This window comes from Chiloscyllium punctatum, chromosome 36 (assembly GCF_047496795.1).
Source record: "Chiloscyllium punctatum isolate Juve2018m chromosome 36, sChiPun1.3, whole genome shotgun sequence".
NCBI lineage: Eukaryota > Metazoa > Chordata > Chondrichthyes > Orectolobiformes > Hemiscylliidae > Chiloscyllium > Chiloscyllium punctatum.
The window spans coordinates 31179742-31206678 of NC_092774.1; the positions used below are offsets into that span (position 1 = coordinate 31179742).

Sequence of the window (26937 nt, forward strand, 5' to 3'; positions counted from 1 at the left end):
TCCCTCATAGCTCCATGGTTCCCTTTATTCAACAGAAATATTGTCACTTCCGATTGTACCCTCTCCCTCTCAAATTGGAGATTGAAGCATATCTGTGGGCGGCATGGTGGCACAGTGGTTAGCACTGCTGCCTCACAGCGTCAGAGTCCTGGGTTCAATTCCCGCCTCAGGCGACTTTCTGTATGGAGTTTGCACATTCTCCCCGTGTCTACGTGGGTTTCCTCCAGGTGCTCCGGTTTCCTCCCACACTCCAAAGATGTGCAGGTCAGGTGAATTGGCCATGCTAAATTGCCCGTAGTGTTAGGTAAGGGGTAGATGTAGGGGTATGGGTGGGTTGCGCTTCGGCGGGGCGGTGTGGACTTGTTGGGCCGAAGGGCCTGGTTCCACACTGTAAGTAATCTAATCTAATATTGTATTATAGGCACTACATCTCAAAGGCTCCTTCACTTCGACGTCCCTGATCAATTCTGGTTCGTTGCACAGAACAAGTTACAGTGAAATCTTTAATTTGTGGGACAGCAACTGAGTGAATGAGTACATCCAGAATTTTAGTGGAAAGTGGGAATTCATTGCACTGTGTGGATGAAGTGCTTTAAGGTTTACCGGCAGTAAGTACAGTGTGCTGAGTGGGGTGCTAAGTGAAGGGTTAGGTGGGTTCTTGTTTTAAACTGCTCATTTCTTTCAGCCTCCAACATTGTATTTCCACTGCTGTACATCAGAAGGAGTGACTCAGTCACTGTTATCATTAGAAACCTTACGGTTTTCAGTACCGCAGGTATTACATTGTTTCCTGAGCATTTTAAAGTTTACTGACAGCACTGGGGTTTGGGCCGTATTCACTGGAAACGATTAAGCAGACAGATAACACACATACGAGAGGGCAGAGTGGGACTTATCTTTTGATTTGGTGGAAGGTGGGATGTTCTGTGCGCTGAGATCCGGGGCAAACACGACTGCAATAAATCATTCAATCTCTACAGTGTGGAAGTAGGCCATTCAACCCCTCTGAAGAGCATACCATCCAGACCCACGCCCACCAGCTCCCTGCCCTGTCTAGTCGTTTCTGCTGGTGGATGAAACTCGGCCATAAAATTAGGGGGAGTTGATTTAAGGTAGAGATGAGGAGGAGCTGTTTTTCCCGGAGAGTAATTAATCTGTGAATGGTGAGGGTGGATTGGCCATGTTAAATTGCCCCATATGGTCCAGGGTTGTACAGATTAGGGTGGGTTCGCCATGTTAAATTACCCATAGTGCCCAGGTAGGTGCAGGTGAGGTCTATTCGGGGGGTAAATATCGGGCAGGAGAGGAAAGGGAATGGATTTGGGTGGGTTACCCTTCGGAGGGTCGGTGTGGTCTCATTGGGCCGGGTGACCTGCTTCTACATTGTGCGGATTCTCTGAAGGGAAAAGATTTTTGCAAACTGTGCAGAGCAGTGCAGCCTGTCAATCCGGAGCAGGCGCAGTGCGGAGCCGCCGTTCGCCCCGCCCCTTCGTCCCGTCACGCCCCGTCTCATCGGCCGTCGCTCGACACTTGCTCCTCCCACTGTCCCGGCCGCACTCCGCCTCTGGCTCCACCCAGTCGCCCCGCCCCTGACCCCAATCGTCTCTGTGCCCGATCGCTCCTCCCCTTCCTTTCTCTCCCTCTGCCGCATCGACCCATCGATGACGTCACAACGCGGAAGTGGCTCTGCTCGTTTCAGAGTAAAACCCTTTCGCTGGCAACTCTTCAATCTAAGAGGGAGAAAATCTGTTCACTGGTAGGAACTGGAGTGAATCCAGGGAGGGAGCAGACTCTGCAAACTCAGGTATGTGTCTTAATTGCCCGGGTGAGGAGGGACGGAAGGATAGGGTGGGGCTGTTTTCCCAGCACGCGCCAGAATCTTAGGGGTAACCTTATAGCCTTTTATAAAATCATAGGGTAAATAGACATGGCCTTTTCCTTGGGGAGGGGGAGTCCAGAACTAGAGGGTGATTGGTTTAGGGTGGGGGCGGCGGGGGAGGGGGCGTGGAGATTTAAAAGAGACCTCAGGGGGCAACTTTTTCACAAGGTTTGGGCGGGTGTGAATGTGTGTACGGAATGACCTGCCAGAGAAAGTAGTGGAGGCTGGTACAATTACAGCATTTAAAAGGCATCTGGACGGGTGTATCAAAACGAACGGTTCAGAGGGCCAGGGAACACGTGCTGGCAAATGTGACTAGATTAATTTAGGATATCTGGTCAGCACAGAATAGTTTGACTGAAATGCCTGTGTCTGTTTCTGTGTGTTTATCTCTATGATTCTGGCTTTCCACTAACGTTTGCCACGTCTGTATGTTCAGTTTCTCTCTCTGGTGTCGGTGTTAATACCTTGAAGTCTCATTATGCTCCCCTTCCCGGGTTGTTCCTCAAGAAGCTGCATTGCAGGCTCATCCTGAATTGGCACACTTTATTTTGCTTTCGAAATCCGACCTGCTCACTCTCAGCATTTTGCCAATGACGTGAAAGATATTAACTTTCAGGTGGAGTTTCAGAGAGATAAGCCTTGACGTTTTTGCTTTTCTGCACCTGTAAAATCCTGAATCAGCACCTTCAGGAGAATTAATTAAAGTGGAGTGAGAACAGAGGGGGAGAGAGAGAATGGGATGACGCTTTCAGTTTTGTGGAATAATAAAAGAAAAGAATGTTCTGCAGAAAGCAGAACAGACAGTGATGGCTTTATATTCTCTTCTTACAGCATTTGAAGATCTGAAGACAGAAGTTTCAAAATTAACTGTAATGTCAACTCTCCTGCTCCTCGGATGCTGCCTGATTTGCTGTGCTTTTCCAGTGCCATACTTTTTGACAGTGACTCTCCAGAGTCAGCAGTCCACACTTTGGTGTCGATGTCTGACGGTCACTCAATCCATCAGGACCACAACGATTTTTGACTGTGATTCTGTGAGAAGGAGCAAAGCTTTTTGGTTCCTGTTTGAGTGCATTTCCTGTATCAGTGGGACTGGATGAGAGACCTACTGTTGCAGTGCACTGAGTGTGGAGCGTGTAACAGCTATACCGCCTGTTAAGAGGAAATCACGGTGCGAAGGGGCTCTACACGCATTTGTGTGCGGCTGAAGCTTCGGCCATGGAGAATTCTGAGGAATCCCGCCCTGTGGAGAAACCATGGAAGTGTGGTGACTGCGGGAAAGGCTTCTGTGTCCCATCTGCCCTGGAGACTCATCGGCGCAGTCACACCGGAGAGAGGCCCTTCAGCTGCCCTGTGTGTGGGAAGGGCTTTACCCAGGCCTCTGCCCTGCGGACTCACCAGCGGGTCCATACAGGGGAGAGGCCGTTCCCATGTCCCGAGTGCGGGAAGGCCTTCAGCAATTCCTTCAACCTCCAGACCCACAAGCGACTCCACACTGGTGAGAGGCCGTTTTCTTGCTCCGAGTGCAAGAAGGCATTCAGACATTCCTCTGACCTGCTGACCCACTGGCGGGTCCACACGGGGGAGAGGCCCGACAGCTGCCCCGAGTGTGGGAAGGCCTTCATCAATTCCTCCCACCTGCTGACTCACCAGCGGGTCCACACAGGGGAGAGGCCGTTCACCTGCCCCAAGTGCGGGAAGGGATTTAGTCAGGTGAGCAACTTGTGGAAGCACCAGCGTCTCCACACTGGGGAGAAGCCCTTCAGCTGCCCCGAGTGCAGGAAGGCCTTCAGCAATTCCACCACTCTGCTGACCCACCGGCAGATCCATATGAGGGAGAGGCCATTCCCCTGCACAGAGTGCGGGAAGGCCTTCAGCAATTCCTCCATCCTGCTGAGACACCAGAGGGTTCACACAGGGGAGTGGCCCTTCAGCTGCCCTGAGTGCAGGAAGGGGTTCAGCGATTCCTCCAATCTCCAGACCCACCAGCGGATCCACACTGGGGAGAAGCCCTTCGGCTGCACAGAGTGTGGGAAGGCCTTCACCCGCTCCTCCCACCTGCGGAGACACCAACGAGTTCACGTGCCATCACGGTGATTGGAGGAGCAACAACTGAGTGCCATTAGGGACTGGACTATCAACCCAGTTCCGGGGACTCCTGAGTTTGAATCCAGCCATGGCAGATCATGGAATTGGAATTCTGTCAGAAATCTGGAGTTCAGAATCTGATGATGAAACCGTTTTTAGGGTGGGGGGGCCCATCTGATTCACGCATGCTCTTTTTAGGGAAGGAAACTGCCATTGTGGGAAAGGATTCATTCAGTCACCCAGCTGCATCCTTTACCTGGTCTATCCTACACGTGACTCCAGATCCACAGCTGTGTGGTTAACACTACACTGCCCAGCACCTCCCCTCTTTCCCCCCCCCCCCCCCACTCAGCCCCTGGCAGATGAGCAGGGAGAAACTTACTAGGAGACAGGGTATGGGTTGAAATTGCTGAGTGAGGCAATACTTCCTCCAGGTTACGGCTGTACCAAGGATCCAATTACAAAGGGACAACTCGGTGATGACCAATAGTAAAGAAAGTGAGGTAGGATTGGGGAGTGAGGAGTATGTGTGCTTTGACCTTGAGCTGTTTAAAAAGCAGCTACTTTTTCTACACCTTTTTAGATTAGATTAGATTAGATTAGATTACTTACAGTGTGGAAACAGGCCCTTCGGCCCAACAAGTCCACACCGCCCCGCCGAAGCGTAACCCACCCATACCCCTACATCTACATCTACATCTACCCCTTACCTAACACTACGGGCAATTTAGCATGGCCAATTCACCTGATCTGCACATCTTTGGACTGTGGGAGGAAACCGGAGCACCCGGAGGAAACCCACGCAGACACGGGGAGAACGTGCAAACTCCACACAGTCAGTCGCCTAAGGAGGATCTGAAGCTTTAACAAAGTTGGGTCACAATAAAGATTACCTGAACTTACCGTGGGCTCAGACTCTCATTCAAAGTTTTGAGCTCCAAGAGGATTTTTGTTTTGAAGCTGTTCATTTCTTTCAGCCTCCTGCACTAAGTTTGCAATGTTGTGTATCAGATGGAGCAGTGAATGGGTAGCTAGTATCATTAGAAATTGTAAATTTTTCAGGAGTGCAGGTACTGTGTTGTTTCATTGGCATTGTAAAGTTTACTGGGAGGCATGCGCTGTGTTCACGAGAAACCACTGGGGTGGATAAAGTTAAAAATCACACAAGACCAGGTTATAGTCCAACAGGTTATTTGGAAGCACTAGCTTTCAGAGCGCTGCTCCTTCCACAGGTAGCTGTGGAGCAGGATCATAAGACATAGATCTTATAGCAAAATTCACAGTGTCATGCAACTGATATCTTTTAGAATGGGTTGCAGGTTTCGGTTCATTAATATGTTACTCCAAGAACAACATCTAAGTCATGTTCTTGAGATGACTTATGGTTTTATATTTTAAAAAAATAGTGACATCTCAGCTCCCACAATACATTAAAGTTGTGAGGTTCGAGTCTGTCAGTATCCCAATCTTGAATTAGACTCGTTCTGTTTTTAACGTAGGAATATATAAAATATTACATGGATTGACTGCTTGTAGATTGTGTGCTTTGTGAGCAAAATTGAAAGTATCTGCAAATATAATTCTGCCAATAAAAATTCACTCCATAGAGTTGTGTGTGTGTGTGCGCATGTGAGTTTGTATGTGAGAGTGCATGTAAGAGTGTGTGCATGCTTGGTTGAGTATGATGGAGTATTAATCTGTGAGTGTGTGAGAGTGTTAGGGTGTGCGTAAATGAGAGAGGTATGAATAAAAGCAAGGGGTTGCATTTTGCTAAAACGAGGAAGGACAGGGCTTGTACAGTTAAAACAGAGACGTAAGAGGGTTCAGATACATAGTGATGCAACCTGCAAAGAACTGGTAGACTGGATGGTTAAGAAGGCATTTAGCACCATTGCCACCCAGACCCACTCCCTTACTTCATATTTCTCATAGCTAATCCCCCCCCTACCTTGCATATCCTGAACAATAAGGGTAATTTAGCATGGCCAATCCAGCCTAACCTACACCCTAATCTAAAAACTACCTTCTCAAGAATGTAATTTAAATGCACAACATTTCTAAGAAAAATGTCTGTCTGACTCAACACTGGGACCCAGACAGAATTCACACCTATTGTTAGAAAAGCTCTGCATTTGAATGACTTTCTTGAGAAGGTAATTAAAAACAAGTTCTGGAATTAACATGCCAAAGAGCAGAAACCCATTCTAAAAGATGAAAGATTTAATCTAAAATTGTTTAATATATGACATCTCCATGACACTGGACTCCTTTGGCTATAAATTCCATGAACATGATCTCATTCTCCACAACCAACCTGATTAAAGAGCGGTGCTCCAAACGTTAGTGTTTCCGAATAAATCTGTTGGTTTATAACCTGGTGTTGTGAGATTTTTAACTTTGTCCATGGGAAACACGTGTTGTGGGACTGGTAACAGTTATTTTGTGATCTGTTCCACCTGAAATTTCTCCTCTACGCAGACATGGGTGAGCAGTCTGTTTTTGTGCTTTTGTGAGAGATCAGGCTAGCAGCTTTTAAATCCTTATATTCAACAGCACAAGAAAACTGTAGGTCAGCAATCGTATTTCAAGTGTGGTACTTCCAGCTCTGGTAGTCCTGTTGGGTCACCCGAGAGGGAGGGAGAGAAGATGTCACATCTAAAAAGCAAACCGAAAAGTTTTTGTTGGTTCTACACTCAGATGAGACTGGATACTGATTTTAATGGATCAGAATTGAACACTACAATGGAACACCTTACATTTCAAGAACGTTGAAAGGGCAAATCAAACTGTAACCTTGAAGAGATATGCTTCCATTTCTAACCTTGGGGGATCCAAATGAGACATTTTTACTGATCACTCCATTTCAGAATGCTGCTCTTTCATCAGGTGGTCATGGACAATAAGATCATGATCACAGAATTTATAGCCAAAGGAGTCCACGGTCATGGAGATGTCCTTCACTAAACAATTTTAGATTAAATCTTTCATATTTCAGAATGGGCTTCTGTTCTTTGGTACATTAATCCCAGAATTTGTTTTAAATTACCTTCAAGAATGTCATTAAATGCAGAGCTTTTCGAACAACAATGTCAGTCTGACTCGATATTGGGACACCGACAGACTTCACACCTATTGTTAGAAAAGCTCTACATTTAAATGACTTTCTGAAATGGCTGATCTTTAACATTGAGAATAGTTACATTGATACTTTCAGACTTTAACAATATTTCTGAATATATGTTCACTTTTTGAAAAGAACTGCTGAAATCTTTCTGAAACTTGCATCGAAATGTGCGCAGTTAGACAGGCTGTAAAGGATGAATGGCCTAATCCGAGTTTTGTGAAATTGATTCTGACTATGTTGAAATAGAGTCATAGAGTTGTAGAGCACAGTGGTTAGCACTGCTGCCTCGCAGCGCCGGAGATCCGGGTTCAATTCCCGCCTCAGGCGACTGACTGTGTGGAGTTTGCACGTTCTCCCCGTGTCTGCGTGGGTTTCCTCCGGGTGCTCCGGTTTCCTCCCACAGTCCAAAGATGTGCAGGTCAGGTGAATTGGCCATGCTAAATTGCCCGTAGTGTTAGGTCAGGGGTAGATGTAGATGTAGGGGTATGGGTGGGTTACGCTTCGGCGGGCGCGGTGTGGACTTGTTGGGCCGAAGGGCCTGTTTCCACACTGTAAGTAATCTAATCTAAAAAAAAAAACCCTTCAGTCCAGACAACCAAATATCCGAAATTAATCCAGTGAGCCATTTGCCAACATTTGGTCCATATCCCTCTGATTCTTTTCTATTCATGTCTCCAACCAGACGCATTTTTTTCTTTTTCAGCTAATTGAAGCTGGAGAAGCCTTAAATCTTTAAAGGATTTCCTGAAAAAAAAACTTTTATGCAAGATTTGGCTCAGTGGTGGATTTTCTAAAGCTTTGCTATTGTAGTTGTCAATTTGTTAAAAAAACTTCCAGTTGTTGTTGTCCAAGGCAGAGTAAATATTCATTTAAGATATAATTGAGATATATACATTCTTTACAATGTTTGTCCATCATTTAGTACATTGAGCATCATCTTTTTGTGATTCAACAGATATGATTTGAAGTGAATTCTGCAAGATACTTTTGTAATTTATCGAACTTTGCTTTGTGTTAAAGATTTCATTTGTGACATTTTAATTAAAATATCTCAATATATAATAATGAAACAGCTAATTTATTCTGAAATTATTTCAATTAGTTGGTCGATTGCCAAATAATAGCTGCTTTACTGTTGTAAATATTGATACCCAGGAAAGCTATTTTGTTTAATATATTTCCTTTGTAAAGATTTTATAAAATGATTGTATTTTCATATGAAATAAAATTTGCAGTGTTTTATTAAATGGTTGAAGGTAACTTTGCACTTAATTGTTCCATTTGGGATTAAACATAGATTATTTATGAAAATCATATTCACAATTTATGGTGAGTGTATTAACAAACAAATGTTGCCATTTGCCATTGAATTGCCTCAAACACAATTTGAAATTCTTGAATGAGTTGAATAACTCACTGTGAATATTTATTGTGCATTTCTGAAATTCTCTGCACTGCCATTGTGCTTGGTTAAACAAGATATGTATCCCTCCTCATAACTTTGTATTTCTTTGATATTTCATTTGCTATTGCACAAATAAATTCATCAAATGCCAAAACATTTTTTAGGCTGTGAATTTTCAGTCTGGTAATGTTATTCAGTTGTGAACAATCTGAAGATTAATTTAAATACATATAAAAAAATTAAAGAGATTGTGATAATAGAAAGTCAACATGTAGAATTGCCAATGAAACGTAAACCAAGGTTGCTCTTAATTTGGTACAGACTAAATCGCAATCAAAATAAGTAGAAATAACGGCATTGTGCACAAACTGTTTGTCGTGAGTTCAGAATTTTTCTGATCATTTAATTCTGACCCATGCAGTGATGGCAGCACCATGATCTGTTTTATTTGTTCATGGAACGTGAGCATCACTGGTAAAACCAGTATTTTTCATCGTCCCCTCTTTCCCTTGACTGATAAGCACACAGATATGAATATTGGGTGAGGACACAATGAGGTTGAGTTGCAAGGCCTACTCTGGCATAACAAATTGTGCTGGCTTACACTGCACCCTGACAAGACAGATTTTGGGAGGAGAACAAAAATTGGAATTCCTATTTAAATATTGATGCTCCCATTTATATCTCTCAAAAGGATTTTGTTTGCTCCATAAATTTGTAATGGCTCTTCTGTTGAATTATTTCCCTGCATCCGCATATATCTGGAATCATTTTCTTTTCAAGAATTTTGTATTAACGTTTGCCACTTACTGGTGCCATCCCCCCTTCGAGATCATCCCAAATCGTAATAACTTGCTTACTTTCTTAAAAATTAAATCTTCCCCAGCGCCCCAGCCCAAATCCCTTTTCTTATAAAGTGGCTGCACTGTGTGGTCATGCTTTCTAAGTATTACCATGTACTTTTAATTATGAGATTTCAATGTGTCTTTTTAAATATAAAAATGCCCCTTCAAATGTAGTTATGCCCTTTAAATGTGTTGTGTTCCTCTAAGCGCAATCTTGCCCCTCGATAATGTATATTTACGCCTTGAGATATGACTGTCTCTTAAAGGGTCATTTCTACTTATAAATAGGGCAGCGTCTCTTCGAAATGTAGATTCATTTCGATATGACTGCGTCATTTTGCATATTAAAATATCCCTTTGAATGTGCCTACATCCCTTTGAAATGTAATCTTGTCCATTTCAAACTATTTGCTGAAATAGCCCGTTAAATGTCCATGTCCCTTTTAAAATGCTGATTTCCCGCTTCAGGGAGCAGCAGTTGTAGCGCGAGGTGGCTGTTACTTGGTGACGGTGAGGCTCCCCCCGGCCCCGCCCATCCCCCTGAGCTGACGTCACGCGGGGGTGAAGGCGGTTGGGAGGAGAAGTCGCTCGAGCGGGGAAGGGGCGGCCGTTAGGAAAATGGCGCCGTGCGGCTCCGGGGCAGACACCCGTCACTGGGCACCGCCGCCTTCCTGGTGCAGCTGCTGTGTCACGGCCACACCGCCCGGCTGTACAGCAGGTAGGAGCCGGTGACCATTCTGGAGGCGGATGTTCCTCAGTCATTGAAGGGGTAGGACCTGTTGAGAATGGTCAGTGAAGTGTGTGGTGTACTAAACCTTATTAACATGGATATAGTTTGTAATTTATCAAAGTATACATTTTATTATTTAGAATGGTAGAGATGTACAGCACGGAAACAGACCCTTCGGTCCAACCCGTCCATGCCAACCAGATATCCTAAATTAATCCAGTCCCACTTGCCAGCACTTGGCTCATCTGCCTCTAAACCCTTCCTGTACGTAGACCCATCCAGAGACCTTTTAAGGGCTTTAACTGTAGCAGCCTCCACCACTTCCTCAGGCAGCTCATTCCATTCACGCACCTCCCTCTCCATGGAAACGTTGCCCCTGAGGTACCTTTTATATCTTTCTGCTCTCACCCTGAACCGAGGCCCTGTAGTGCAGACCTTCACCCCCTACACTAGGGAAAAGACATAAGAAATTTCTACCTTTTTTTTCTCCTATTGGCATTTGGACACTTCAGAATCTGTCAATAATACCAGCATCGCCACTGAGCATATTGCATACGTTCCTCTATGTCAATGAGCATTGCACAAGTTCCTTGCTTTGGGTGTCACCCTTGTTCAGGACTGGGGGGTGGGTGTTGGGAGAGCTGCAGAACAAGGGTGTGCTGGGAGCAGCGTGGTGAATTGGGGATAGGTGGAGACAGGTAGAGAGTACAAACTGGTCACTGGGAGGAAGGAATCTGGTTGGTGGCAGGGAGGGGTGGGAATGAGCCTGGGAAGGGATTTGAGGAGTGGGGAAGGAGGTTATTTGAAATTGGAAAACTCAGTGTTGAGTCCTCCCGGCTGTAGGCTGCCCAGGTGGAAGATGTGGTGGTGTTCCTCCAATTTGTAGTTTGGTTTGTTGTGGCAATGGAGGCGGCCTAAGATGGTCATGTCAGAAAGGGAGTGGGAAGGGGAATTAAAATGGGTGGTGATTGGGAGGTCAGGTCGGCCTCTGCAGACCCAGCTGTGACTCTCGGCGAACCATTCCCCATGTTTACCCTCTGTCTCCCGAAGACTACAATTGGCAAACACATGGCAAATACAATACCCCAATGTGAAGTTAGAGCCTTTGCGGTGTTAAAAAAATGCAGAAAAGAGGGGCATTGTTTAAATGGTGACATATTGGGATATGGAGAAAGTGAGGACAGCAGATGCTGGAGATCAGAGTCGAAAAGTGTGGTGCTGGAAATGCTCAGTCAACATTCGACGAGCAGGAGAGTTGACGTTTCGGGCACGGGCCCTTCATCAGGAATGACGTGTGGATGTACAAAGGGGCCTCAGCGTCCTTCCACAACAGTCAATGCCAGTTGTCAGGTGCAGCGAGCAATGCAAGTGGTATATTCGCAAGTGGAATTGAGTTCAGAAGTGGGGATGCCTGCATACAGTTAGGGAATTATTGAATATATTCAAGGTGGAGTTCATCTGATTTTTGAACTACAAAGAGGAGGATGTTTATGGGGGAAGGTGAGAAAATGGCTTTTAAGACCAGTACAGAACAGTTATAGAGTCATATAGCAAAGAAACAGACCCTTCAGTCCAACTAATCCATGCTGACTATGTTCTCAAACTGAACTAGTCACACCTGCCTGTGTTTGGCCCATATCCCTCTGAATCTTTCCTATTCATGTACTTATCCAAATGTCTTTTAAATGTTGTTACTTTACCTGCATCCACTACTGTGTCGGGATGTTCATTCCACACACAAACCACTCTCTTTTTAAAAAAAATGCTGCCCCTCAAGTCTTTTTAAAATCTTTCTCCTCTCACCTTCAAAGTTTGCTCTCTAATCTTAAAATCCCCACATGTGGGGAATGACACCCACCATTCACCTCATCTACCCCCCTCATGATTTTATAAATCTCTAAGGTTACTTCTCAACCTCCTGTGCTGCAGTGAGAAAAGTCGCAGCCTATCCACCTAGACGTAGGTAGATTTAATATCCAGTTATGTAGGGGACTTTGGTGGAAACTGGGAATTCATTGCACTGTAGGGATGAAACCCTACACTATCCAGACATTTCTGCTGGTGGATGAGACTAGGCCACATAATTTGGAGGACTGGATTTTGGACAGAGATGAGGAGGAACTATTTTTCCTGGATAGTAGTCAATCTATGGAATTCTCTGCCCAAGGAAGCAGTAGAGACAGCCTCATTAAGTATATTGAAGACACAGTTGGTTAGGTTTTTACATGGTAGGTTAATTAAGAATAGTTGGATAATGCAGGGAGGAGGAGCTGAGACGATAGATAGTTTTACCATTATCTTAATGAATGGCGGATCAGGCTGGATGGGCCAAATGGCTTACTCCTGCTTGTATTACTATGAAACTATAACCCTGCCTTTCCCATGACTAACCCAGCTAACCTGCACATCCCTGGACATGATGGGCAATTCACCCTGGTCAATCCAAATCAAGGCTGGTGAGCAATGTATTGATGTGGGAAATTAACATCTGAGAATGATAGAAAGGGACAAGGAGAGTAAATATACCAGCAATCAAAACTGGATTCTGAATGATCACAAAAATGGAAACAAAAAGTGGTGTTTCAAGATGTGTGCTGCACTGTAACAAAAGTAAATGAATTGTCTGCACACATTGAAGAGAATAATTATGATCTGAGGCTCCTCACAGAAACATGGCTTCAGGATGACAAGGATTGGATCCTGAATATCGAGGGGGTAGTCAAATGGGAAGCTCGGTAAAGGTAGAGGGTTGCCACTGCTAATCAAAGCACTGACCACAGGGTAGTCTGGTGTTCACTCTGATTTAATGTCCTCATTTCTCTGTCCTCTGATCTCCGTGTTCCCACAGAATAAGATGTCAATCTGTTCTCAGCTCTTCTGGATTTCTGCTGAAGCTTTTACCCCCACCCCCTCTTTTTTTACACCTTCTGGAACAATAAATTATTCAGTAAGTCATTCAAAGTCCAATGCACAATCTCCCAGTCTCTCAACCAACCAGACCCAAAAGTATAGTCATAGCAGGGAATCAGACAAGAAAAAATGAAACAACAACAACATGAGAAATAAATAGGTGCTAGTGCTTAATGTCTGTTCATTAGGAAGCAAACCAGAAATAGGGCTCTCCCAGGATTCTGATTGTGCCCAACTTGAGGATCCTCTCTCCCTTACATCTAACTGTTAGTACCCAGCTATGATTGACAATATTTTCACCAGAAATGAAGCATCTTATCAAATAGAGATAGACATGTACTGCACGGAAGCAGACTTTCTTTCTCTCATGCGCGCATACACACAGAAGTCCATGGGGGTGAATTTTTATTTGCAGATACATCCTATTTTGCTTAAAAATGCACAATCTGCTGGCAGTCAATACATATAATATTTTGTAAATTTGACTTTGGAAATAGAATCAGTTTGATTCAAGGTTTGGACTCTGACCTCACATTTAATGCATTGTCTGAGCTGAGATGTCATCTTTTGTTACAAAACCTTAAGTTATGTTGAGAAGTGCCTTACAGGAAGTTGGAAATTTACATATTAATGATGCCTGCAACCCATTCGAAAAGATGAAAGACTTAACAATCCAGGTTTGTTCAATATATCATTGCAGTGTCCTGCCACTGAAATGTTTTTCCATAAATTCTGACCCTTATGATCTTATTCTTCACAACCACTTGATGAAAGAGTTTCGTGCCGAAAGCCAGTGCTTCCAAATAGCTTGGTGTTATGTGATTTTTAACTTTTTCCAGGTTAGGGTGGATTGGCCATGCTCAAATTACCCATAGTGCCCAGGGATGTACAGGTTAGGTGCATTAGTCAGGGATGAATGTAGAGAAATGGGGGTCGGGAAGTTACTTTCTGGAGGGTCGGGTGGACTCGTTGGGTCGAGTAACCTGCTTCCACACTGTGGGGATTCTCTGAAGAGAAGAGAGATTTCTGCAAACTATGCAGGGCAGCACAGGTGTCTCCATGTGAGTTTGTGCATGAGTGTGTTTTTGCATGTGTGCTTGCTTGGTGAAGTGAGTGTTATGGAGTATCAGCCTGTGCGAGGGGGAGTATTGGGGATGTGTATGTGTCAGAGAGTATGTGCATAAGAGAGGTGTGGATAAAAGCCAGGGGTTGCATTTTGCGAAAACAAGGAAGGGCAAGAGGGTCTGTAGAGGCTGACCAGATATCCCAGTCACCACCCATTTTAATTCCTCTTCCCTCTCCCTTTCTGACATGACCAGCTTTGGCCTCCTTCATTGCCACAACGATCCAATCCACAACACCTCATCTTCCACATGGAGTTCTCCATCCCCCAACTCCCTTCACGGCCTCTGCCCCTCCCATTCACTCTTCCCTGCCACCAACCAGATTCCTTCCTCCCATCGACCATCAGGTTGTACCCTCTGTCTTCACCAATTCCCACTTCAACACCTTGCTACCGGCACCCCTTTATCTGCATCTTGTCCTACACCCATCCCCCTTCCTGAAGAAACACTTGAAACGTAGACTTCTCTACCTCCTGATGCTGCCTGGCTTGCTGTGTTCTTCCAGCCTTCTGACTGTCTACATTGTCAATCGAGACACAGTCTGTCCCCTCCCTGGATTCACTCCCTTTCCATTCAGTTGCTGCAAGTCAACAATTGAACCCCAGAATGAAAAAAAATTGAAAACGTGGTTGATAAAAGAGAGTATTGTACTCAGATGTTGGACAGAGGAAGAAAGTTACAGTCTGGAGTAACGCTCAATCTTCATTCAGAGAGAGGAGCAGCATCTGTAATCAAGTAGAGTCATAGATGTATAACTTAGAAAAAGACCCTTCACTCGAACCTGTCCATGCGGAGCAGATATCATAATCCAATCTAGTCCCACTTGCCAGCACCTGACCCATATCCCTCCAAACCCTTCCTATTCATAAACCCATCCAGATGCCTTTTAAATGTTGCGATTGTATGAGTGTCCACCACTTCCTCTGGCAGCTTACTCCTTAAATGCACCACACTCTGCGTGGGAAAGTTGCCCCTCAGAACTCTTATATGTTTCCCCTCTCACTGAAAACCTATGTCTCTAGTCTCCAGTCTCTTCCCCCGCACCCCCCCCCCCCCCCCATTGACTCTCCAGGGAAACAACCTTGTCTATTTATCCTATCCATGACCTTCATAATTTTATAAACCTCTATAAGGTCACCCCTCAACCTCTGACCCTCCAGAGTAAAAATATCCCTGGCTTACTCAGCCTCTCCTTGGAGCTGAAAGGGGCAGTACAGAGAGATCTGGGTGTTGTTGTACACCAGTCAATGAAGGCAAGCATGCAGGTACAGCAGGTAGTGAAGAAGGCTAATAGTATGCTGGCCTTCATAATAAGAGGGATTGAGTATAGAAGCAAAGAGGTGCTTCTGCAGCTGTACAGGGTCATGGTGAGACCACACCTGGAGTACTGTGTGCAGTTCTGGTCTCCAAATTTGAGGAAAGACATTCTGGCTATTGAGGGAGTGCAGCGTAGGTTCACGAGGTCAATTCCTGGAATGGCGGGATTACCTCACACTGAACGACTGGAGCAACTGGTCTTGTTTACCCTTGAGCTTAGAAGCCTGAGAGGGGATCTGATTGAGACATATAAGATTATGAAAGGATTGGACACTGGCAGCAGGAAACATGTTTCCGTTGATGGGTGAGTGCCGAACCAGAGGACACAACTTAAAAATACGGGGTAGACCATTTAGGACAGAGATGAGGAGAAACGTCTTCACCCAGAGAGTGGTGGCTGTGTGGAATGCTCTGCCCCAGAGGGCAGTGGAGGCCCAGTCTCTGGATTCATTTAAGGAAGAGTTGGAGAGAGCTCTCAGAGATAGTGGAATCAAGGGTTATGGAGATAAGGCAGGAAGAGGATACTGATTAGGAATGATCAGCCATGATCATATTGAATGGCGGTGCAGGCTCGAAGGGCTAAATGGCCTACTCCTGCGTCTATTGTCTATTGTCTATTGAAACCTTCCAACTCTGGCAACAGCCTTGTAAATCTTTTCTGATCCTTTTCAAAGTTTCACAACATCTTTCCGATAGAAAGGAGACAAGAAGTGGATGCAGCATTTCAAATGTGGCTTAACCAATGTCCTGCACAGCCAACTCCCAAACTCCCAACTCCCATACTCAATGCTGCGACCAATAATGGAAAGCATACCAAACACTGCCTTCACTATTCTGTCTACCTGAGGCTCCATTTTCAATGAAGTATGAACCTGCACTCCAAGGTCTCTTTATTCTGCAACACTCCCCAGTCAGTCCTGCCTGGATTGCTTGACCAAAATGTATTTCTCTAAATTAAACTCCATCTCCCATTGGCCTATCTGATCAATGCTAATTTATAATGAACTCTTTCTCTCATTCCACAGAAGCTGAAAGTCTCTGTTCCTTCATACCCTCCTTTGATGCTGCCTGACCTGTTGTGCTTTTCCAACACCACACTCTCGACTCTGATCTTCAGCATCTGCAGTAGTAATTTCTCCAACATTTCCAGAGTCTGCCCCGCCCCCCGGATTCACTCTCTTCCGTTTCAGTTGCTGCAAGTCAACAACTGAAGCCCCGAATGAAAAATAAATGGAAAAAGAGGGTGAGAAAAGAGTGCCATACTCACAGATGTTGGACAAAGGAAGGAAGTTACAGTTTGGGGTGAAGCTCAATCTTCATTTACAGAGAGAGGAACAGCAGCAGCTTCAGAATGACATGGTCCACCTTCCACATTCAGCCAGTAAGGGGGCTCTGATTGGCAGGAGGATTAGTTTCCTTCCAGTCCGACAATGCTCTCCATTGGTCCATGAAGATCGTGAGTCGTTTCCGGGGACAGCGCCGAGCATGCAGTTTTTGCTGACACCGGCTAACCCGCACAGACCTTGCTGACACCGAGGAGCATGTGCAGTATGCTCTGGAGATGCTGCTGTTATTGACAGATTTTAAGTGGTCAAATGCCAGTCGGGAAAAAAAAGAGTAGAGCCACAATTTTGTTCTCCTGTAGCTTGACATAACCGTACATGCTCGTCGCTATTTCTACGCCGAAGGTCCTCCAGCCTGTGTTTGCCCTGGATCACAGCATCCAGAGCATCTCAACTTCTGCAAATCGAAAGACAATCCCAACCCTTGGAAGAGAAGGGGGAGAAACAGAACAGACTTGAACGTAAAATTATTGTAGTGCGATCACTTCCCTTAAGCATGAATAGAGGTCATCAGCTGTCCGTGAGCTTGTGGCGCAACGGTAGCGCGTCTGATTCCCGATCAGAAGGTTCCTTGTTCAAATCATGTCTGGCTCACTACACTCAACTACTTACATTTCAAATCAAGAAATGAGTACGTTCTTTCCGTATATCGGTCGTGTCAAATTTTCTTTGCGGAAACTTTTGATCACACGTGAATCTTTGCTGTCAGTTTGATTTGTGAACACTGTGTCAGGGAGGTGGTGTGCCCATTGTTTGGGTAAATGCTCAGCTCCCCGCAATGTGAGAAGTCGAACACAAACTGTTCATTACGGTATTTAAACACACAGCCGCTTCGTTTAGTTGGTGACAGCGCAGTGTGAATAACATTATACCGATATTTTAACAACATAATCTAGAGATTCCCATCCAGGTTTTAGTCACATCAAACTGCCACGTAATGATGTTATGGCCTCAGTAAACTATAATAACGTGAAGATCGCTGGGATAATTTTCTATATCCGACTGCAATATAAGCACAGATCATTGTTTCCAGTTTTGGTGGAACAAAAGACGTCGTATTGGTGGATAATTACAGTTAGTGCAAACACAGCTAGCTATCGATAAATATTAATCCTGTTCACTTCAATGGCCAAATTTCAATTCAGAAACCAAGTGCACTTGGCTGTTTGTAACAGAGACAACATGACAAAATGGCTCATAGGAGGAGAAATGGGACATTGAGGAGAAGTGAAATGTTTGCTTTTGGTCACCTCCACAATTGTCAGAAAAACAGGTTGAAAGGATTCTTAAAAGGTGGCTGAAGGAGTGGTGAGGGATAACACTTCAGACAGCGCAAAGTGGAAGACCACTTTCGAGTGGAAGAAAAAGACATTCCTTATTTCTGAAAGAACTGGGAAACAGAAGAGGGAAGGAAATCTGACTTGGGAGCTATTTCCTATTTGTTGAGGATGTTGCTTCATCACAGTCTTGGTTGAGAGCATAAGCTCTTCATCAGGAATAAAGGGTGGCCCAAGGGGGCTGAGAGATAAATGGGAAGGAAGTGGGGCTGGAGGGAAGGCAGCTGGGAGTGCAATAGTTAGATGGAGGTAGGGATTGATGGTGATAGGTCAGAGATGAGGGTGGAGCAAATAGGTGAGAAGCAAGGTGGACAGGTATGACAGGTCAAGAGGTTGGTGTCAAATTGGAAGGTTGGATTTGGGACAAGGTGGGGGAGAGGAAATAAGGAAACGGATGAAATCTGCATTGATACCATGTGGTTGGAGGGTCCTAAAGCAGAAGTTGAGGTGTTTTCCTACAAGTGTCAGGTAGCAAGAGTTTGGCAGTGGAGGAGGCCCAGGACTTGCATGTCCTTGGTGGAATGGAAGGGGGAGTTAAAGTGTTCCGCCACAGGGCGGTGTGTCGGTTAGATTTAGAGTCCCAGAGTTGTTCCCTGAAATGTTCCGCTAGTTGGCGTGCAGTTTCCGCAATGTGGATGAGACCATATTGCGAGCAATGGACATAATCTTATAAATAGATTGCATAAATCTTAGCTTGCCAGAGTTATTTTCTTTAATTAAATTAAAGAATGTTTTTATTCAATTGGATGACTGCATGAAACGGTTTGTTGGTCAGATTTGAATCATCACACCCAAATGAGACGATGCCATGAATATCAGTGAACTGCTCTTTTTGTTAAAAACCACAAGTTCTTGATTTATTTTCACAACTTACTGATATTCACATCTGCACATTCAATGTCAAACTCTGACATCAGAAATGACATGACACCATTAATTTTGACTTACAATATTCAAACAAACAAATTAATAGCACACAGTGAATCGCAAGTCTGATTAATATGAAATTAAATTTGACCAAAAAAATATAAAATCAAGATGGGAGATAAGAAATGGGGTAAGGGCAGAAGGCAAGAAATGCAGCATCATAGAAAGTGCTTCTCCAGAGAGTGCATTTTACCAACTACCACTGCTAAATATAAACACTCTGGTATGATCCTCCGTTTTAATGTAAACCATAGCCCCATACAGTAGGTACCATTAAAATGAGTTAAAAATACAAGCCTTGAGCAAATCCTGCTTCCAGCCTTACCCCCCGCTTCTTGGAGCTTGGAACTTCCTCCTGCTCCGGGGGGTTGTTGAACGCCTGGGCTCCAGCGGCCACGCCTCCACTGAAGAAGCTTTGGGAACCAGATGCACAGAACCTTTGTATATCAAAGCAGCTTACAGAGACATTGAGCAATAGCATCACATGGTTTTTACCCATCGACCTCTGGGTTATCGACCCAGCACACTCACGCACACGTGGATCAGTTTAAAGTAGGTCCTATATCTCTGATAACATCGGTACACAAGGCAGTGAAGAAAGGTTTCAGCACACTGGCCTTCATCAGTTAGGGAATTGAGTACAGATGTTGGCAAGTTATGTTGTAGTTATACAGGACGTTGATGAGGCTGCACCTGGAATATTGTGATCAGTTTTGGTCCCCTTGGTGTTCTGACTTCTGACTTCTTCAACTCTGGGTTTGTGTTGAACTTGATGGGATATTTTGCCCAACTCAGCATGTTTAAACAGTATCGCTCAGATGGATTCATCTGAAACTTTTCAGGAGATGAGCTCAACAAGATTGAACTATTCAAAGTTACTTGGACTCTATTTTAAACTTACATCAGGACCAGTAGTCAGAGACACGTACAGCAAGGAAACCGACCCTTTGTTCCAACTTGTCCATGCTGACCTGATATCCTAAATTAATCCACTCCCATTTGACAGCACCTGACCCATATACTCTGGCAGCTCATTTCATATATGTACCACCCTCTGCATGAAGAAGTTGTCCCTTTAATATATTTCGCCTCTTACCCTAAACTTATGCCCTCTCGTTCTGGACTCCCCCACCCCAAGGAAAGGACTTTGTCTATTACACTGTCCATGCCCCTCATGATTGTATAACCGCTATTAGGTCACCTCTCTGCCTACGATGCTCCAGTGAAAACAGCCCCACGCTATTCAGCCTCTCCCTGTAGCTCAAACCCTCCAACCCCCAGCAACATTCCTGTGAATCGTTTCTCATGGAGAAGTCAACTTTTCAGTCCTGAAGAAGGGTCAATACCCAAAATGCTGACTACTCCACATTCTGGTGCTGCCTGGCTTGCTGTATTCTCCCAAGCTCCTACTTGCCAACTTCGGGTTGCAATATGTAGTGGCTCAGTGGTAACCACTGCAGCCTCATAGCACCAGGGGCCCAGGTTTGATTCCAGTCTTGGGTGACTATCTGTGAGGAATTTGCACTTTCTCCAAGTGTCTGAGTAGGTTTTCTCTCTGTGATCCTGTTTTCTTCCATAAACCAAAGATGTGCAGGTCATGTGGATGGGCCATGCTTAATTGCCCATAGAGTTAGGTACATTAGTCAGAGGGAAATGGGTCAGGATGGGTTAATCTTCGGGGGGGGGGGGTTGGTGTGGACTTGTTGGGACGAATAGCGTGTTTCCGCAGTGTAGCTCATCTCATCCAATACTTTTGTTACTAACGAATGGCAGAGTAGGCCGAATGGCCTAACCTCTTCTCCGATGGTCTTGCGGTCTTCGGTTTCTCTGGATCATTTCATTGGCAATGTGCAGTCCCGGGCTCAATGAGCAGCAGTATCCACTGAAGGCAAAGCTCATAGAATCATAGAACTCCCACAATGTGGAAACAAGTCCTTCAGCCGAACACATCTGCACTGATCTTCCGAAGACTAACCCACTCAGATCCATTTTCCTACCCTCCATAACTTGCACACAGACCCCAAGGGTGGAATTATTCCTGGGTTCCTGGTGCCATGAGGCAGCAGTGCTAACCCTGAGCCCCCATGGAGTTGTGATTGTGGGGTGTGGGGGAGGCAATTGCAGTCCAGCAGAAAAGAAAAACAGCCCACCTACTCTCCCACTGCACCCACTGTCAGAACTGGCAGGAGGTTCAGTCCTGGGAGGTGACCGAAGGCAGCGTCACCGGTGGGATCTGATTGCTGGGAGCGCTGGTGCCTCCACTGGTGCTTCCGCAAGTTGTACGAAAACATGAACCTCTTCCCACACTCGGGCCAGCTGGAGGGCATCTCCCTGGTGAGGGCACATTGGTGCTTCAGTAGGGTGGAGGAATTGCTGAAGGCCTTCCCGCACTTAGGGCAGCAGAATGGCCTCCCCCCTCCTCCACTGTCCCCCCCCCCCCCCAAACCCCCGTGTGGTCCAACTGGTGATTCAGCAGTGTGGAGGAGCAGGTAAAGACTTTCCCACATTCGGGGCAGGAGAACGGTTTCTCCCCGGTGTGGATGGACAGGTGCCTCAGCAGGGCAGAGGAATTGCTGAAGGCCTTCCTGCACATACGGCAACTGAATGACCTCTCCACCATGTGGACACACCAATGGGCCAGTCGGTCGGAGGAAAGAGCAATGCCCCCTCCTGCAGTTGGGGCAGAAGAACGGCCTCTCAGTATGGACCCACTGGTGTCTCAGCAGGTGGGAAGACCTGCTGAAGGCCATCTTGCACTTGGGGCCGGAGAACAGCCTTCCCCGGTGTGGGCCAACTGGTGCATCAGCAGGGCAGCAGAATCATTGAAGGCCTTCCCATACTCAGGGCAGCAGAAGGGCCGCTTACCCTCTGTGGACCTATTGGTGCTTCAGAACCCTTTCAAATTTCACAATATCCTTGTGATAGGAGGGAGACCAGAATTGCACGCAATATTCTAAAAGTGGTCTAACCAATGTCCTGTACAACCACAACATAACTTCCCAACTCCAATACTCAGTCAGAGGATTGGGAAATCTTTCAAAACCCACAAAAAACAAAGAGGAAAGAATGGAGGTTCAAACCGAATTTTTGAGAGTCAGCTTGAAAGCATCAATGAGAAATCGGCGGAATGGGTTTATTGGGGACACGTTCTCCCTCAATGCACCATATACTTATTTCTCTTGAGCTCTTCGTAGTTTCTCTGTGCTGCAGTATGTAGTGGCTCGTTGAAATAATCTCCTGATGCAGCTTCTTTTGTGGTTGTTGGGATGATTGCTTCTGTGGTTAAGTATTTGGTTTGTGTATGTTGTTTTTCTGTAGATGCCAGTTTGAAGTTCCCCGTTGACTGTTCGCTCTACTGTGACATCTAAGAATGGCAGTTTATTGTTGTTCTCCTCTTTTTCAAACAAGGAGCCCCCCTCAGGCCATAGTCTCACTACTTGGAACACCAATATACAGACTAGTCAAAGGCCTACACTGAGGACTGAAACACCAAGTCGAAGATTCATGCCACTCCATTTACTCCATCCAAGAATTCCTGAACACCAAAGACACGAAGATAGAAGAGGATGGAATAATGTTGTCCTTTGACATAACAGCCCTGTTCACATCCATTAACATCAACGTGGCCAAAGAAAACTGAAGACACTACTCGAAGAACTAAAGACAAAAACACAGCACCAACTTCATCAGCAAAGATAGCACTGTCAACCTCGTGGTTACCACCCACTTTATATTCAGTAACAAGCCCTACAAATAAATCAACGAAATACCGATGAAACACTTGTCATCAAAAAATGAAACAAATTAGAGGAAACGTACAACACCATCAACAATCTCCTTACTGGCATAAAATTCACAAAAGAGGAGAACAACAACAAAGTGCCATTTCTAGATGTCACAGTAGAGCGAACAGTCAATGGTAAAATCAAAACAGCCTCTACAGGAAAACACCACACGCGAACCAAGTATTTCGCTACAGAAGTAATCATTCCTACGCATACAAACAAATCTGAACGAGGGCACTATTTCAACGAAACACGACACACTGTAGCACCCAGTCACGACGAAGACAAATAAGTAACTGTCCAGCGCTTTTAAAGAGAATGGATAGCCATGCAACACACTGAAAATTAATTCCCTGACCAGGAATCGAACCCGGGCCGCAGCGGTGAAAGCGCCGAATCTTAACCACTAGACCACCAGGGATATACGGGAGAAGTTTGACAGCTCTCCTGAAAATTGCTTTCCTGCCCGGAAGTCGAACCCGGGTCACGGAAGGAAGAAGGCAAACACCAATGTCATTTCGTGTATCCATTGCTCCCGATGCGGTCTCCTCTACATTGGGGAGACTGGAGCCCCGTCGCAGAGTCAAGTCACAGCGTTTGAGGGAACATCTCCAGGACACCCGCAACAATCAACCCCAGCGCCCTGTGGCCCAACATTTCAACCTCCCCTCCCACTCTGCCAGGGACATGCATGTCCTGGGCCTCCTCCATCGCCGCTCCCTCCCCACCCGATGCCTGGAGGAAGAACGTCCCAACTTCTGCCTCGGATACATTCATCCCCAGGACATCAATGTGGTCTGCACCAGTTTCCTCATTTCCCCTCCCCCCACCTTACCTCAGTTCCAACCTTCCAGCTCAGCGCTGTCCTCATGACCTGTCCTACCTGCCAATCTCCCTCCCCACCTATCCTTACCACCCTGCTCTCTGATATGTCACCTCCATCCCCACCCCCATTCACCTATTGTACTTTTTGCTACCTTTGGCCCAGCACACCCCACCCCCAATTTATCTCACCACCCTGGAGGGGTCCTGCCTCTATTCCTGATGAAGGGCTTTTGCCCGAAACATCGATTTTCCTGCTCCTCGGAAGCTGTCTGACCTGCTGTGCTTTTCCAGCACCACTCTGATCTAAACTCTGGTTTCCAGCATCTGCAGTCCTCACTTTTGCCTACCCAATAAACCCAGTGTGCCGATTTCACATCAACAAACTGACACAAGCAGACACAACGTCTACAGAAACCCTAGACACATTACCTTACATTAAAGACATCTGGGAAATGATGTCCAGACAACTCAACCCTCTCAGCATCATGGTAGCCCACAAACCTCCCAACTCACTTAAACAGGGGCTAATGAACCTGAAATACCCGATACAAACAACCAGAAAACGAATGTTATTTACAAAATACCATCCAAGGAAATATATACATGAACTCTGCCACACAGTTCTCTGTGGCAAGAAATGCTGGGATGAGAAAAGGAAGATTTTTTTTAGCCAAAACGAATCGGCACTGACTGGACAGCCATTTAAAATCAACGCTGTCAGCCCAGGATGGAAGACCCGAATGGATGAACAGTTTTCTTATTTCCTGAAGATTTACAAAGCTGAGACTGGGTTTTGGTGTTTGTTCCCTTTCCACTCCCAAGAGCCGCAGTGGTTGGGGCGGTGAGTTGGGGAAAGTGAAATGTGCCCATGAGCAGCGTGTGGGACTATTTCAGCTTCCTCTCCTCTGACAGCGCTGTGACATGACTCTGATGTTCTCAGGGACACTTACTGACGCGACACAGTGAAAAGAGTCTCATTCCCGCAGTTCGGGAATTCAAACCGTATGCCGGCTTCAGGAAAATGAGAAAGATTAATTGGGGTGTGTGAAGAAGCTTTGAGCTGCATTTCAAACAGGTAGGTGGAGTCAGATGCGTCATCCATTGCGCCCCTGGCACTGTGCGGACCTGACATAGCCATGCTGTAGAGTTCTGACGTTAACACGGACATGCGCAGCAATGGGAACATTCACAACAGGAACAGCCAAAGATAATCACCGTCACTGATTCCCTTCCACAGGCCCAACTTTGTGAAGCAGTATCTTTCACTGGCAAATAAAACACCCTTGTCCTCAGGTGCCTGCTTAACTTCGATTACGACTTCCCGCCCCTCACTGTTCTAGTCTCATTTCCAAACTCTTGGCTCATCGCCTCATTAGCAGCTCTGTGGGTCTCTGCTTGTTCCACCCTGACAGGCAGTGGGCTACAAATTCCCGACCAGACCCAATGTGATTGAAATACTTCCACCCCTCCACTGATTTGCATCTTTAAAAAAACAGTGGAGCAATCTCCCTTTCTTTTTGACGTCGTTTCTCAACTGTAGTCGGCAGGGTTCACACCTGCGTGGGGGAACCGCAATGGATTTCATGTCCATCGCATTCACCACTCGGCCCATCAATACAGAACCATACTGACAGCTTCATTTCCCAGATCTCTCTGCCTGTGGAGCTGACAAAAAGTGAATCCTTGCAGAGTTTGTTTGAATTCAATCACTTCTCAGGTTTCGAAAGGGTTAAATATCTGCAAATGGCGAGTCTGCGTGTTTCATCCCGGTAGATGAAATGGACGTTCAGTTAAAAACAAAAACAGAAATTGCAGGAGCAACTCAGCAGGTCAGGCAGCATCCGTGGAAAGAGAATCAGAGACAACATTTCAGAACTCGTTTTTTTCCTCATCCAGGTCCAGCCAAACCTGCTGAGTTTCTCCAATAGTTTCGCTTTCTGTCTCGAATTCTCAGCATCCGCAGTCATTTATGTTAGAAATTCAATCAATTCAGAAACCCCTTTGTGCTGCCTCAGTGGAATAGATTTCCGTTTGGGAAACATTTTCCTGACACCATTAAAAACGTGCACTTTCGCAGCCAAGAAAGCGGTAGGAGCGAGAACAAGGAACACGCCGTCCCTGGGTGGTCTCGAACCACCAACCTTTCGGTTAACAGCCGAACGCGCTGACCAATTGCGCCACAGAGACAGGTGCCAGGGCTGCTTGCACAGTGTCTTTGAGGAACCTACTAATAAATTCATAATTCAACCCGCCCCGCCCAAAATTACCATTGTCTTCTATCAGTTTTACTTTCCATAATAAAGCCTTGGACATTCATTGTGGAGACATGGGGACAGCCTGATCCCACCTTCTGCAGGTACATCCATGTCACGAGGAACGAGCTCTCCGCCACCGGGGCCATCGCCCTCCGAGCCTTTCAGTGTTTTGCCTCTTCCTGAATTTTCTCATTGGCGCCGAGCCGAGAAGGGGTTTGAATTCCTGATGTGCAGAGAATTCTTTCAATGTCTCGGGTCAGTTCAGGTCCCGAGAATATCAGAGTCAATCAGCCTCTTAAACAAGGGGATGGTGTCTGGACTGTCTCTGCTCAGTCCGTCAGTTCATCCTTGATTCTCCTCTAATTCCACTTCCCAAAGAGTTTCGAAAGATTCACAAAGCTGGAGACTGGGATTTCTGTTTTACTTCCTGAACATTTTTCCACCTGCTAACTGACGATATTTTGACAAAACCTCTTCCCCATTGTAACATTTGCATCATGTCCAGGGATGAGCAATTTCCAATCCCAAGTTTGGGAATGTTCTCTTTCGAGCAAAGAAGGTTAACTGGAGATTTCCAGGGGCTGTTGGCAATGATGGGAGAAGACGTGGTGTGAGTGGGCAGGTTAATGATCAGAAGAACCTATTGCCACTGACTAGGGTCAGTTACCAGAGGACAGAGATTGAAGTTCTTTAATGGAAAGCAGCATTTGTGTCGAACAAACACAGCGAATACTGCAGAAAGCCAACGGGTCGAGCAGCATCCGTGGAAAGGGAAACAGAGCTGACGTTTTGAGTGTGCTACGGTTTTTGTTCAGAACTCAGTCTTTTGCCTCTTCCCGAAGTTGGTCCAGGTCTGTGTCTCAATTGGCAAACACATGGCAAGTGCATTTCCTCAATGTGAAGTTATAGCCTTTGCTGTTTAAAAAAAAAGCAGTGCATTGTTAAAATGATTATATATTGGAATGTGGAGAAAGTGAGGACTAGAGGTGAAAGTCGAAAAATGTGGCACTGGAAAAGCACAACAGGTCAGGCAGCATCTG

At 45.6% G+C, this 26937-nt stretch overlaps 2 protein-coding genes and 2 non-coding genes across 4 annotated transcripts in view; 1 reads left to right on the forward strand and 3 right to left on the reverse strand.

Annotated features, from left to right (window-relative positions):
* LOC140460322 (uncharacterized) overlaps positions 1-26937 on the reverse strand; it is a 137863-nt gene that overhangs the window by 34228 nt on the left and 76698 nt on the right. The window lies entirely within an intron of this gene.
* LOC140460324 (uncharacterized) lies at positions 1716-4305 on the forward strand. Its single transcript, XM_072554797.1, has 2 exons — positions 1716-1804; positions 2714-4305. Exon 2 carries the CDS (start codon positions 3101-3103, stop codon positions 3977-3979), a length of 879 nt encoding a protein of 292 aa, XP_072410898.1. The 5' UTR covers positions 1716-1804; positions 2714-3100; the 3' UTR covers positions 3980-4305.
* Positions 23167-23238, reverse strand: trnae-uuc (transfer RNA glutamic acid (anticodon UUC)). Its single transcript has one exon. It is a non-coding gene; the product is annotated as a tRNA-Glu (tRNA).
* Positions 25756-25829, reverse strand: trnan-guu (transfer RNA asparagine (anticodon GUU)). The gene has a single exon. It is a non-coding gene; the product is annotated as a tRNA-Asn (tRNA).